This window comes from Clarias gariepinus, chromosome 28 (assembly GCF_024256425.1).
Source record: "Clarias gariepinus isolate MV-2021 ecotype Netherlands chromosome 28, CGAR_prim_01v2, whole genome shotgun sequence".
NCBI lineage: Eukaryota > Metazoa > Chordata > Actinopteri > Siluriformes > Clariidae > Clarias > Clarias gariepinus.
In genome coordinates, this window is record NC_071127.1 from 1490613 (window position 1) to 1506485 (window position 15873).

General features: G+C 38.0%; 1 protein-coding gene across 1 annotated transcript; it reads left to right on the plus strand.

The window, feature by feature from the left end:
* Positions 1 to 10234: 10234 nt before the first annotated feature.
* LOC128515577 (GTPase IMAP family member 4-like) lies at positions 10235 to 15398 on the plus strand. Its single transcript, XM_053489667.1, has 4 exons — positions 10235 to 10275; positions 11397 to 11522; positions 13829 to 13879; positions 14770 to 15398. Exons 1-4 carry the CDS (start codon positions 10260 to 10262, stop codon positions 15396 to 15398), a joined length of 822 nt encoding a protein of 273 aa, XP_053345642.1. The 5' UTR covers positions 10235 to 10259.
* Positions 15399 to 15873: the final 475 nt, after the last annotated feature.

Sequence of the window (15873 nt, forward strand, 5' to 3'; positions counted from 1 at the left end):
GTATTGAGCTACAGGAGCATTAGGGTGTTTTACCACTGGGAACGATTATTCTGTTCCGTTCCCGAGTGCGATTTCTCTCCCCTCCCTAATCCCCAAGCAGGTCTGGATGCACATTGTAACATCGGTTCCGATCCCGGGCACACATGCGTATTTACACAACCGGAAACAGTAGGTGGCTGTAAACTGTAAACCGGTAAACTGTTAGACCTGTTAATGCTCCATGTGGATGTTTTGTTTGTTTTTTTGTGACAAAATCAACGGCGATCTGAACAACATGTCTACTGACACATCTATTGCGCGGCTCAGGAGGCACTGAGGAATGATTTGAAGAGAAATGATAAAACTCCACTCTGTAAGGTGAGGATGTGTGATGGCAGCATGTCCTTGTGACCAGGAATAGCTCCCAAATCAAGATCAATAGCTTCTCCTATCTAGAAGACAACATATAGAAACATTCCTATAAGAGAGATGCTTGTGCTCTTTTTTGCCTTACCTTGTTGAGTTTAGCTTTTCAAACTTTGCTAATGTGCTCAAACTATATATATATATATATATATATATATATATATATATATATATATATATATAAATTTAACAGATGTAAAACTTGATGTTTCTTCCTCTGTATCTGTAGCCAGCGCTCCTCCATCTAAATGTGAGATTTCATCCAGGAATTATGAGTCCACTGCTCTTGCATGTCAGGTTTTTCCTCTTTCATCTGTTGTTAGCTGGTCTTGTGCTACTTTCAGAGGTCTCAGTCTGTGATTCCTCCAGTGTCTGTCTGCAAGAAAGTATAAAAAGCAAGAAATCAGCTGAAGGTTGCAACCATAAACAGCTTGTACAAATTTAATTCTTCCAACATCCACATTTTGTCACAGCAATCACAGAGCAGTCACAGATAACCTGAAATTGTGTGTGGAGCTTATGTGGATCATCAGCATCTCAGTTTTCACAAGTGTCTCTGAGATGTGCTGGAGTAGATACATAAAGGTTCTACATAAAATAAGTAGAGTACCTGTAACTCTAATAGCTACATCAGTACAACACTGAGTTCATCTTCATTCTCTGTTTTGAACAGGGAATTTTTCTAAGTTAACTTTGTTGTGAGTTAATGTGAAAGGATCATCCTGTATAATCTTATTATATGCATTTAAAATGTCACCACAAGATCTACAGACAATCACCAGAAGACATGATAATATGAGACTCTCTTTAACAGCGTTTATAACTTTAGTATTTAATATTAACTTACAGCAGGCTCACTGCTGGACCATTATCCATGCTGTCCGGTTCAGATGATGAAGGTAGATGGTGTCGTGGGGCAGAGTGGTTCCGACTCAATCACACTAGATGGTTTTTATTCTATTATTTATTTTTTACTTACTTCAGTATCGCACATGTGCTGTGTCTAAATACTGAACTAACAGATACTTCCGTAAAATTTCTGAGTTTTTATGTATATTGTCTGATTGTCTTTGGATGTTTTCATCTGTCTAAATTTCTAGCAAACACAGAACTTTGGCATTACTTCAGAGATTCTTTTGCAGCCACGTTTATTTGTGTACGGAGTTAAACAGTAACCACGTCACTTCCTCTTTTGAGCACGAGCGTGTACTTATGTCCCGTCTTCCGTGCTCGGGAACTCATGAATCGTTCCCGAGACCACCTCTGCAATCGGTCCAGGGATTCGTTCTCGAGCTTGGAACAATTGCATGCTCATAGACAAAAATCCAGTGTGCTTGGGAAAGGTTCCCAGACCCCAGTGAGAAAATGCCCTTAGAGAGTTCAGGTGCTTGTATGGGGATGTCAAGGAGGCTCCAGTTCATCCCAAAGCTGATGGTTCAGTGTGGTTGAGTTCAGTCAGGACTCAAGACACTCAAGTTGACACTAAACACACCATGGAGAGGAACCAAATAAGAGTGATGTCAAAAAGTATATAGAGATCTATGTGTTTTAGTCCATTCAATTCTTTCATCTTACAGTTAAAAGTTACCTGGGTTTTTGCATTAGTTATCCATAAAAAGTTGTTTGATCTTCACCAGAAATTATAAACTGTCATAATCTGACTAAACTCACAAACATAAGAACTGTTCAAGTTTTTAGTGATCACACTGAGTAATCATTCACAGTGTAGGCTGAAAAGGGGATTAAACATTTAAATATAATGTATGTATCTTCCTTTAGCTGTGTTAATGACATTAATACACTATGCAGTCAATTTCTAACAACTTTAAAGTTTGCTTTTAGATAATTAAAATTTTCCTTTTATTTTGTTACTTTCTGTCAAATGGAACTTATAGTTTGTAATAAAGGCACGAAAAAGGGCAAACTGACGTTAGTAAATGCACTTATTACACAAAGATAGAGAAAAGTACACACGGAAAGTTTGTCAAGTGCATTAGAGTTAAATAAAAACCAATCAGTAAAAGCTAGTTTATTCATTGAATCATGCAGTCAGACAGACAGTGTCTATTAAACTATCTATTCAATTTATGTGTTTATTTGTTCATTGTCTACCACCTTATCGCCTTGAGCCAATCCCAGAAGACTTAGGGCATGAGGCAGTGTACACCATGAACAGGATGCTGTTTCTTTGCATGACACACACACAAACTCTAATTCTATAGTAGTCTATAATTAATACAAAGATTTAGACCAGAGCAATATTATGAGAGATTTATGAAAAGGCACTGATTAAGGGCTTTGGACTGTATATTGTTTTGGTCTTTTCTTTTTTTATTTGATACTCTCTATTATCATGATAAAGAGACATTGATATATTTTAGTCTTCCCAAAATAATGCAAAATAGCTGTTCATATGATTGCAAAAACATTTATACATATGACACCCATATACATTAGTTTTAAGGTGTCATAAGACATCTTTTACTAGGGCATGTTACCTAGTATGGATTTGCTTTTTCCCAGGTAAAATTTGAGATTCGAGATTCAAACTTAACTGCAGTGAGAGTCTGTAGTGGCCACTGTCTTTTAGGCTCTTTAAAAATGTATATACTTGGGTTCTTGATCTTTCGGCTGCTCCCGACAAGGGGTCGCCACAGCGGAATACAGTCCGCACTACAACTTGACACAGGTTTTACGCCGGATGCCCTTCCTGACGCACCCTCCTATTTTATCCGGGCTTGGGACCGGTACTGCATCCAGTGGCTGGGGGGTTTGGGCACTGGCTGGGAATCGAACCCGGGCCTTCCACATGGCAGACGTTTCTGTGAGTGTTGATGTGTGACTCTGTAGTGTCCACTGTTGCTCATTACTGACTGCGGTGGGACTAGGTAATAATCAATTACTCCTTTTTCCACTAAAGTGAACCTGTTGCTAGTGCCGGTTAAATATCAAACCTTTTAAGAACTGGCTTAGTTTTTCCATTGGTTAGTTAATCACCTCATTACATCATTGAACAGGTCTGTTTACATCTCTAGCACTATGCTAGTGGCAGTAACAAAATGCTACCCGCAAACACACACACTACTGTGATTATTTCCTTGATTTTTTTTACATTAATTCTCTCTCTCTCTCTCTTTCTCTCTCTCTCTCTCTCTGTCAGTTGTTTCTGGTAACATTAGAGCAGCCGAGGCAACCAAAGTGCTTACTACAGAACCACCAGCCAAACAAGAAAAACAACTACCCCAACACCCCCCACCCCCCTCACAGCACCCACCCCCCTCCTGTGTCACATGAAAATGTCAAAGTTTTTTTTCAGATTTGGTCGTACTGGATATTAGAAGCTGAACAGATCTTATTATACATACATGTCTATTGTATCTCTAATTTCCTCTGAGTGTGTGTGTGTGAAAGGTGTGAGTGTATGCGTCATGTTTATAACCAGCAAAGTTTTTTAAAATTTTGCTTTTCTGCACCTTCTTACTGTTTATAATCAATCAGAAGTGTTTTATTAGGATTTGTAAATAAACATATAGAAACTGTCCGGACGCTTTGTCGCAGCTGTTGTGTTAGATTCGCCGCTTAGTGACTTTGGTTTCCGTGGTGACCGCATCAAATGCAGGTGTATAGGTTTACAGATGCACAGTCATTAAAACTTCAATGATCATAATAAACTGTTAATACTGTGTGTGGGTTACCATAGGATATTATGGGATGGCTTTCTCTGTGGAAGAACACACAGGGTTTCCTTTGATGTTCATGATTACTTTCTCTGTTTTGCAGCTGCTGGATAAAATTATATCAGTAACTAACTCTAAATAAATAAATATATAAGATTCTACACCTTGTTCTGGGTGTAATGCATCATGCTTAAGTGTGTGTGAGAGAAATATATATATATATATATACAAATATATAAAGACAAGGCCATAAACATAAGTGTATTTATTTAAAGACAAGACTGTTTACAAATTGACACACACACTGTACATTTAGAAGTCGTTCCTCGATTGACAGCCAGTCCTCCGCCTCACTCCTCCCAGCCTTTACCACCAGGCTGTGTGGGTAAGCGCAATCCTACAAGGCGGGCCACTTCCTCCGGGGGACGCTCTCCTTTGCCGTGGTACAGGTTGTGCAGCTCCTGGTGGCGTCGTGTCGACTCTAAGAGACACAGGTAGGTGTGTGAGGCGTGTCCCACCCCCCTCTGAGCACGGCAGTGACGCTCACTGGTATAGGATACAGTATAAACCCTTATTGAAAGAAAATATATTTCTCTATATATTTACTGTCATTGTATATTGAATAATTTAGTGTTCTGACCTAAATATATTCGCAATATAATGAATAATATACATTTAGTCATTTGGCAGACGCTCTTATCCAGAGCGACTTACATTTTTATCTCATTATACATCTGAGCAGTTGAGGGTTAAGGGCCGCGCTCAAGGGCCCAACAGCGGCAACTTGGTGGTTGTGGGGTTTGAACCTGGGATCTTCTGAACCGTAGTCCAATGCCTTAATCACTGAGCTACCCCTGACCCTGATATTGTATTAATATATCACATATTAATTATTTTAATATATTACATGTTTATATATTAAAAAAAATACATAAGGAATTGCCGCTTTTTACTTATATTGAGAAATATATTTAAATGTGTATCTTAATGTTTGTAATTTTATATTTAAGAATATACTTCATAATATATTGAATTTGACTAAATATTTCTTTAGATATTTTTTTACAATATGCTTATGCAAATAAGCCAAATACAAGACCTTAATGAGATTAAAACCAGATATAAATGAGATGCAGTTTTATTGAACATATCAAAAATTCTTAATTAATAGTATACAGTGATGAGCCACAACAAACACCACCTGAGAGCAGCCAGTGTCCATACTGACCTCTATTCACCACAACATTAAAACCAGCAGGTTAACAATATTAAAAACATTACAGTTTACTAATACCACTAATTTGTAAATCAAGCCCATACGTAAACATAAATATATAATGGAATAAACTTAATTATGCAAAATACAATATACAGTTTTTATTGTGTAATAAATTTACAATTCACACAATATAACAGACACCAGCAAAATATCTTAAATCAAGAACTAAAAAACTAGTTCATGCTTTTATCACCTCTAGGTTGGACTATTGTAATGCCTTACTGTCTGGTTGTTCAACTAGGTGCATAAACAAGCTTCAGCTAGTCCAGAATGCAGCAGTGAGAGTCCTCACTAGAACCAGAAGATACGAGCACATCACACCTATCCTATCTTCACTTCATTGGCTCCCTGAGAAATTTCACATTGATTTTAAAATACTATTCTTGACATATAAAGCATTAAATGGTCTCGCGCCGCAGTATCTGAGCGAACTCCTAGTGTCTTACGATCCGCAACGCCTACTTCGATCAAAGGATGCAGGCTGCTTGTCAGTACCGCGTATTATGAAAAATACAGCTGGGGGCAGAGCTTTTTCTTACAAAGCCCTAAAATTATGGAATAGTCTTCCAAATAGTGTTCGGGACTCAGACACAGTCTCAGTGTTAAAGTCCAGGCTAAAAACCTATTTATTTAGCCAAGCATTTTTATAAATAGATTAGCCTTAGGTAAAGGAGCAGATCTGGGGGACTCATGGACGTAGAGTATTATGGTGAACTGGTATGTTTGGATGCTGTCTTCCTCACTCTCATTGATCACTCAGGTTTGTTGACGGTGAGGTGATTGGTTGCTTTACATCTCAGTTTCCCCTCATGTCTGTGTTTCCTTCTGGCTCTCCCTTTTAGTTATGATGTCATAGTTAGTCCTGCCGGAGTCTCTGCTTGCACTCTACACTAAATATACATTCACATTATACATTATATGACTGTGACCATACCTACAGTAACTGTTATCTCTTCTCTCCTGCTCTTTCTCCTGCTCTTTCTCTTCCTTCTCTCCCCTCTCTCTCCTTCACCCTAAAAAATGCTGGGTTAAAAACAACCCAATCTGGGTTGTTTTTAACCCAGCTGCTGGGTAACTATTGGACTAACTAAATGCTGGGTTAATTTAACCCAGCAAAATGGGTTATTTTTTTAACCCAGCAAAATGGGTTAAATATTCAACTCAAGTGCTGGGTCATATTTAACTATAATGCTGGGTTAATTCTACCACATAAATTGGTTAAATGTTCTACCCAGATGTTGGTTCATTTTAACTGGAATGTTGAGTTAATTCTACCTCACAACTAGGTTATTATTATTTTCATGTTTTACAGTGAATCTCTAAAAAAAAATAAAAAATACCCACGTCTATTAAACAGTTATATTACTTTGATATACTGGTTTATTACAAAAAAAAACTTAAAAGTTTTGCAAACCATACATATATGCAATAAACAACATCCTATTAAATGTTCATAGAAAAAACGTTTATTTTTCAAAAGCACAAGAACAGATAATCAACAGCGACATCATTACTATACTATTACTCACAAGGGCAGAATGGAGTAATAACACAAATAGGCTGAGGCAGCTTCTACAGAGCAGGATCTCTCTGTGACATTAGATATCTTTTCTCCAGAACAAAACTATCCAGCCCTGGTTCCATTTTAACATACAAACATTGTCTATGACTTTTCAAGTAGGCCTTGCTATTTCATAGCAACATTACAAAAAGTCCTATACTGGAGCACACTATATTAAATAGTTAATGTCAAAAATATAAAATGCCTTGAAGCACACATCAACCGCCCCAAGTAGTGTGCATTGCTCCAGAGCCGGTCCCACCAGAATGACGAATGCCTGAGAGCAGCGCTGGTCATTATCTCCCAACGTCAGGATGTACAGTAGGGGTACGGCCTTGACACTTCAGCCTGCTGGAGGTATTCCACCATGTTGGTGCCAACCTTAGAAAGAAATAAAAGAAAGTTAAAAATTGGTTGAATAACAAAGATTAAACTGAATAAGACTATCAATTTAATGTGTAATAGGATTTATACTAAATAAAAAAATGACAAAGCTAGGGTATAGGTAACATGAAACAAAAACATGGAGACAACTACTACCAAAAATAAAATAAGCAAAATGAGCAAAATAAGCATGGCTTTTGGGATAAAGCTCATATATATATTAGCTTTATCAGACTAGTTGGTCTTGTGGTCTGCGTTGATTTTAAGCTAATTACCGAGGAGATGCATTGTCATAGCTGGGGTCATATTGGCACATTACAATCACCCAAATATTAATACTTCCATCTAGTAGTTATCTGTACAGCTGACTGATAGTTAATTAAGTCTGAGTCACAAGCAACTTTGGTTAAAGAGGGCTACCTGGTTATCTTACATACAGCAGTCATATTTGCATACTACTTGCCGAAGGGGGAAAGTAAAATATTGTTATAACTCGGGAGAAACGCGGACGACTTTTGACCGCGGAGTAAATTACTAGCTAGTGAAAAACGGGAGGTTAGCAAGTGTGTATATTTGTGAGAGGGTCAGTGTTTTGTAACACCCCAGCATTTTATTGTCTGAAACAGTGAGATTAATAAAGTTCTAATGCTAACTAAATGCTAGCTTCATGCTAATACTACAGTTACAGTTTCGTCACCCTGCAAACATTCTACAGAGAAAGATAAAAAGCTCAGACATCTTATCCGTTTCCTTCACACACAGGTGGGGTTCTTTGGCTAACTATAGCAGCTATTGTCAGCTAAATTATCTTACCTCAGACCAGCCCGAAAGTTTAAGTGTAACCTTAACACGGTAACAGCAATAAATGTTATATATAGTAATAATTTTTCAGTCATATGTGACTTAGGTGAGTGAACATGTGAATACAGACCTTGTATTTAACGTCATTTTCCCTTAAATGAACCGTCATCAGCGGTGTGGGAGCTCAAGAGAGACACGAAGCTCTGACTGACAGCCGCAGAATCCACCGGTGAACTTTGGGGGCGGGGCCAATCAAACTTCAACCCAGCAGCTGGGTTACACAAAAACTACCCAACTCTCTGTAAATAACCCAGAAAAATGACCCAACAGAGGAAACCCAGCGCTTGGGTAGAAAAAACAACCCAGCGTTTTTTAGAGTGTTCCCTCTCTCTGTCGAGCTACACATGTCGTTCCTGAGCTGCCAGTGATCCAGACTCCCTCTGCCCTCCGGACCTGTCTGACCCATCCTGGTGCCCCGCTTTTGGTTGGAGATCTCATCACATTGATGCCCCGTGTGTCTCTTTGGGATGCGTCTGGTGTCTGGGGATGGTTCTCTATACCTAGAACACGGTTCTGGCCTTGACTGGTGTTGGCAGCTGTTTCTCTGAGGACTTGACCGTTTGATAGTTCAGGACTGGAACTTCATACAAGTCTACCTAAGTTTTCAATAACTAGCTGGACTCCATATTAGCATCAGTTAACATCAACTGTTATGCTGAACTGCCTGCCAACTAACACACAATATGAATGCAGATCAATTCCCGCTCTCTGTTTCACCCAAATGAGGATGGGTTCCCTGTTGAGTCTGGTTCCTCTCAAGGTTTCTTCCTACTACTATCTCAGGAAGTTTTTCCTTGCCACTGTCGCCCTCAGCTTGCTCACCAGGGACTACAGTATCTGACCATTTTGATTCATACACATTCAAATTCCATACAAACGTAAATAATTCTTTTGATTGTGTAAAGCTGCTTTGGGTCAATGACAATTGTTAAAAGCGCTATACAAATAAAATTGAATTGAATATAAATGAAATTGGATTTTTTGTAACTGTGTTCCCTACAAATGCACAAGGAAGGCAGTGCATTCACTGGCCGGTTCATTACCTACACCCGTTGTTAACAGAAATACAAGATCTAATCAGCCAATCACATGGCAACAACTCAATGCATTTTGGCATGTAGACATGGTCAAGATGATCTGCTGAAGCCAAGCATCAGAATGGGGAAGAAAGGTGATTTAAGTGAGTTTGTCTAAGTATTTCCCAAACTACTTGTCTATTGGGATTTTCACACACACCCATCTCTATGGTGAGAAAAGAGAAAATCCCCAGTAAGGGCAGTTCTCTGGGTGAAAACACCTTGTTGATGCCAGAGGTTAAAGGAGGTTAATGGACAGACTGGTTTGAGCTAATACAAGGTCAATAGGAACACAAATAACATTTTGTTACATCTGAGGTCTGCTGAAGCGCGTCTTTAAACACACAACACGTTAAACCTTAAAGCAGATGAGCTACCGCAGCAGAAGATCACATCAGGTCTCACTCCTGTCAGCTAATAACAGAAACCTGAGACCACAGTTCACATGGCATCCCCAAACTTGGGCAATAAACGGCTGGGAAAATGTTGCCTGGTCTGACGAGTCACGATTTCTGATTCAACATTCAGATGGTTGGGTCAGAATTTGCCTTGTATCAGAGGGTAAGGTTGGTCGTGGTGATGTAATGGTGTAGGGGACAGTTTCTTAGCACACTGGGTCCCTTTTTACTAATTGAGCTTAAAACGATTCTCTTTTTTTTTCACAGAAGTATTTTTCCACCAGATAGTTAAACAGGTGTAGAGAAAGTCATAGACAAGTATACAATAAAATAAAACATAATTTTGCAAGTCCTTTAACAGCATTTATTGCAAAAAATACTAAGGGATATGGGACAATACGATGAATACAGCATAATCAGCACTAGAGGGATAAAAGTCCATAAGTTATAGAGATAAAGGAACAGTGCTGGAACTGATAAATAACACTTGCTCCTATTTAATAGTGAACATGAACAAGATAAGGAGATGAGATGGTTAATGGTTAATTATTTTTGAAGGCTATTATTTTCCAGGAATCTAAAACTTGCTTTCATTTTTAACCTCATCACTGTCACGAAATGGCGTCGAGCAAAGGTAAGAATCAAATCTGCCTTTTATTACAATACAAGTTTGTACAAAAATAAGTGTTGGTAGAATCTAAGAGATTTATAATACATGAAGTGAACATGTTGAAATGGATTCATTAGAAATTAATATATTATTAGAAAATAATAAATAAAATTATATAAATTAAAATTATACATGATACAGTATAACATAAAATTATAAGTCATAAACATAGGAAGGCAACAATAAAATTTTTAAAAGCACTGTTTCAAATGTTTTAAATGATTAAAAGAAGTAAAATATGTTTGGCACAGGCCTTCAGCGAAGCATTTATTTTCTATTCCAGTAAAGATGCCTTTTTTTTCTTAATTCTTGTGTTATACATTTGAATTAAATTATTAAAGATCTTTATATTATTGAGTGCACAAACAGTGTGGTTAAAAAAAATACAATTATCTATTAAAGAAAATTGAAAAAGAACTGTACAATTTAAATGAGAAACAGTATCTCAGTTCAAAGGTCCATCAGGTGTGTGTTTGCGTCAGCCATATCAGGTTTTGAAACATTCTAGTGAGATGTACAGCAGAGCTGTTCTGTGCTTGTGCAGAATACATTTTATCATAGTAACCTAATTTCCACTGCGAATTTATAATGTTCATAATATAATATTTGTAGAAACACATTTGTTTTGCTGCACGACACAGACATTAGTAAATAATGGAATGCTGAAGAATATTGTCAACTTTTTCACTTTTACACATAAAGCTATGGGTGTGACTGGAGCAAATTTCCACAAGACGGCACAAATAAGTATCAGACACATAAGAAGCGTATTCAGTAACAGTCTGAGACAGGTTCACTGCTCTGAGGAGCATTGTGAGAGGATGTTTAAAATAAAAGTTTATACAGTATACATCTATTATGCGCAAGTATTTTCTTGCCAAAGGCACTACTTCAATATCTATGGACTATTTTGGTTAATTTATTTTCTACTTGTGGACTTTTATAATGACTTTTGAGTATTTCTTAAGCTGTTTTTGGACAAATTAATCGCTGTGATTACTGCTTACAGTGTTGTTTAATGCTGCTGCAGAACTGCTTTTTTCCTTGAGATTAATAAAGATACATCTTGTCTTTTTCTTATCTAGAACGGAGAAAGCGGTGCCGACGTGAAGGAAGCACAGTCGATCGGGACTCCCCTGCCAAGATCTCCAAGCTGCTCTCCTCCTGTCCGTCTCAGGATGGGGATGACGATTTTGATGGAGGAAGTGAAGGTGAGTCTAACAATACCATAAGTCTTTACTCTCTCTTGTTCTCGCAGGCCACCATGGAGCATAAATGTTACAAAAGAGCAGAAGGCTGATGAGCGGCTTATACACGCACACCCTCAGCAGTTATTTTGCAGAGTGAAACACTAAAAATAAATGATTTCTAGGCATGCTAGAAACCTATGTCAGAAAAAATCCCAAAGGAAGCCCATACTAATTAGTCTCTGTAGACTTTGCCAGCCAATACACCAAAGCTGTCCTGCTCTAAAAGGCCACATGCAAGAACATTTCCAAAGGGCCGATATCAGATCCTGTTGGAAGCATGTTGTAAAAATCATAGATGGAAGTGGCAAGAATGCTGCAGGACAGTGTAATCAAAGAGTAGTGAAGCCCAAACCTGCTTCATCTCTACACTGGACCTTACAAAAGGGTCCGTGGCAAGTGGATCTAATGCCAGAGGCATGACCCAAACCTGGCATCAGCACTGCCACTAGCAGTACCATTTTCTCCACTTTGACTAGCATTGATCAAGCTCTAGGGGTTTATTGAAGGTGCTGGTGCTCTCTGGAGGGCTGGGCTCATCATGAACTCCAAGAAATATTATCTGGAACTGATTATAGCACAGTACCTAGGGTTAGATAGATGAAGCAGGAAAAGCAGACATTCTAGGTCCTTAAACAACATCTCACCAGCTCACCCATTATGATTAACTTGCACTTTGACTGGCTCTCCCTCATCAATACTGATGCCTCTGAGATGGGCTGTGCAAGAGTTGAAACATTATCTTGCACACTCCCTGTCCACAAGGGTCACTGACTATCCCCTCTTCAGGGGTTGGTGAGAGCTAAGGACACCATTGGTTTCTCCCACTGCAGGATTTGAGGTTCACCACTGAACGCAGACACAACATGTGGACTGTCCCTCAAGAAGTCATGCCTTGTGGCTCCAGCACAACACCAGAACATCCCGCGGCATTCCTCCCCTTCACCTCTTATATTATGTAAATAACTAAGCACTAATTCAGGGCTTTCTTATGTGGTTTGTGCCTGTGTCTGCCCAAAGCCAAAAGGAGGTCTCCAGTTACAGATTTTGTGTTTAAATAATTTTAGTTAAGGGTTTATTCCTAGACACACCTGCTGCTTTTATAATAATAATAATAAAAAAAAAGATATAAAAAAAATTTATAAATATATATATATATATATATATATATATATATATATATACTGAACAAAAATATAAACGCAACACTTTTGTTTTTGCTCCCATTTTTTATGAGATGAACTCAAAGATCTGAAACATTTTCTACATACACAAAATAACCATATCTTTCAAATATTGTTCACAAATCTGTCAAAATGTGTGATAGTGAGCACTTCTCCTTTGCCAAGATAATCCATCCCACCTCACAGGTATGCCATATCAAGATGCTGATCTGACATCATGAGTAGTGCACAGGTGTACCTTATACTGCCCACAATAAAAGGCCACCCTGGAATGTGCAGTTTTGTCTCACAGCAAAATGCCACAGATGCCACAAGCATTGAGGGAGCGTGCAATTGGCATGCTGACAGCAGGAATGTCCACCAGAGCTGTTGCTCGTGCATTGAATGTTCATTTCTCTACCATAAGCCGTCTCCAAAGGTGTTTCAGAGGATTTGGCAGTACATCCAACCAGCCTCACAACCGCAAACAACGTGTAACCACACCAGCCCAGGACCTCCACATTCAGCACGTTCACCTCCATGATCGTCTGAGACCAGCCACTCGGACAGCTGCTGAAACAATCGGAGTGCATAACCAAAGGATTTCTGCACAAACTGTCAGAAACAGTCTCAGGGAAGCTCATCTGCATGCTTGTCGTCCTCATTGGGGTCTCGCCTTGACTCCAGTTCTTTATCGTAACGGATTTTGACAGATTTGTGAACAATATTTGAGAGATATGGTTATTTTGTTTATGTAGAAAACGTTTCAGATCTTTGAGTTCATCTCATTAAAAATGGGAGCAAAAACAAAAGTGTTGCGTTTATATTTTTGTTCAGTATATATATATATATATATATATATATATATATATATAATGGGATATTTTTGCAGTCCACTAATATGAAAAGAAAAAAGTGTATGTAAATATACACTTAATGTATTATTTATATTAATTTTATTAATGTATTATTTTACATTTTACCCGCTGTAATTTCTTCACTCTCCCCTGACTAATTATCATATTAGTAATAATTTAATTTGCTCATTCCCTGGCTGGACTTTTGTCATGACCACAAACATAACTTAGGTTTAATTTTTCCCTACAGATTTATGTCGCCCTCAGAGATGCCAGAGCATACCTCTTGTACCTCCCTCAAGTGAGTATTATTGATGACACAATAACCTGAGACAACCTGGAATCTGTAATTATATAAATAAATGACTGTTATGCTTTTTAAGAGCCCTATTAATTCAATTCAGTTCAATTCAATTTTATTTGTATAGCGCTTTTAGCAATTTTCATTGCCGCAAAGCAGCTTTACACAGTCAAAAGAATTATTTAAGTTTGTATGAAATGTGAATGTGTATGAATCAAGATGGTCAGTTTGTCCCTGGTGAACAAGCCGAGGGCGACAGTGGCAAGGAAAAACTCCCTGAGATGGTAATAGGAAGAAACCTTGAGAGGAACCAGACTCAACAGGGAACCCAACAGAAAGCAATAAATGATCTGCATTTATACAGTGTGTAGGGTGGGAGGCAGTTCACTACTATTAAAACAGTACTGTTCAGAAATCTTCGTTAATTTTTTCAAATCAAACATAAAACTAAATGAAGCAAAAAGCCCGATCTTAGTGACTTTAACAGTGGCTTGGTGTGTTTCAGATGGGTTGATGTGAGCATTTTAGATCATTCAGACAAACGCACGTGAGAAACAGTTCTTTAGATAAAAACACATTGTTGATAAGTCATGTCTGAGGTAAATGGCAATATTGGTTGGAGCTGCCAGGAAGGATATTGTAACTCCTAATTATTACAACTATGGTGTGTAAAAAAGCATTTCATAGTCCCCAACACATTAAACCTTGAGGTGGATATGCTACAATAGCAGAAGACCACATCAGGTTCTGCTGCTGTCAGTCAAGAATGGAGGGCAAAATATTGCTTAAATGATAAATCTAATATATACATCTTGTCTTACTAACTGTAACTTTAGCTGTTTAATCCAGAAAAGATATCATTCATATTTTGGTTCCTAATCATGTTTCAGTGTCTGAAGTGAGGATTGTACTTCTGGGGGAAGATGTTCTCCAAACCAACAGAGTGGGAAACTTCATACTGGGCAGATCTGCATTTCAGATTGAAGTTCTTTCTTCAGTAAAGCTGCACTGTGAGAGAGCCAGTGGTCAGGTGGAGGGAAAAAACATCACTATCATCAACACTCCTCATCTCTACAACCCTCAGCTCTCTCAGGAGGAACTTAATCAGAGAGTAAAAACGTGCATTACTCTCACTGATCCTGGACCTCATGTGTTTCTTTTAGTGCTTCAGTCAGTAACAAACACACATAAACAACATAACAGAGTCAAAAACACACTGGAGACTTACAGCCCACTGTCTAGGGAATGCTCAATAGTGATAACTACAGGTAAAGACCATGGAGTCTTCAGTGAATGTGAGGTGAGACACCACAGAATACATGATATATCTGCATTTGATAAACATCAAGTTCTCCAGCTTTTGGGGAAAATAGATATGCTGCTGAAGGAGACTGGAGGAACTGACTTACAAGCAAGGAAAATTACACTGAGAAGACATCAGGATCATTTTACTGGAGAAACATCAAAGACAGATGGAGAAACACTAAGGGAAAATCTGAAGGAGAATAAAGGTAAATAATTTATGTTTTTCCATAATGTGATTTTAAGTCTATAGTTAAATCTAAACTTAAAGATAAATGGAATCCAGAGGCTTGAACAGTGTAAAAAATAAATTAAATAAGGCGCTTTGATGTAAAAAAAAAAAAAGTTAACAAGTTGCACAGCCTTTTAAAGTTTATTCATCTTTTAAAGAACTTTGAAAATATTTCACATTGTTGTTTGGTTGCACAACGTGGACCCAGTTCAAAATCCTAATTGGACTCAACTTGTAATTCAAATGTTTCAGTCAACTCAAGTAGTTTTGGGTTCAATTAATTATTTGTCAAGGGTTGGCTTACCCCAACTTTTCATCTACTCAAAAGGTAAGTTGTCTCCCAATGTATTCTTTTGGAATTCAGTTTACAGAACACCTGACAAAATATCCTCTCTAAAGCTGTTGTCTCCACCAACACCACAGCAACTTCATTAGCGTGTTCATTTCAAGACCAACCATC

Bases quoted from the DNA above. Each gene is read 5' to 3' on its own strand.
- LOC128515577 (XM_053489667.1), top strand. The intron at 11,523-13,828 runs GTGAGTCTAACA...TTTTCCCTACAG, and splicing joins TTTTGATGGAGGAAGTGAAG to ATTTATGTCGCCCTCAGAGA. The intron at 13,880-14,769 runs GTGAGTATTATT...ATCATGTTTCAG, and splicing joins ACCTCTTGTACCTCCCTCAA to TGTCTGAAGTGAGGATTGTA.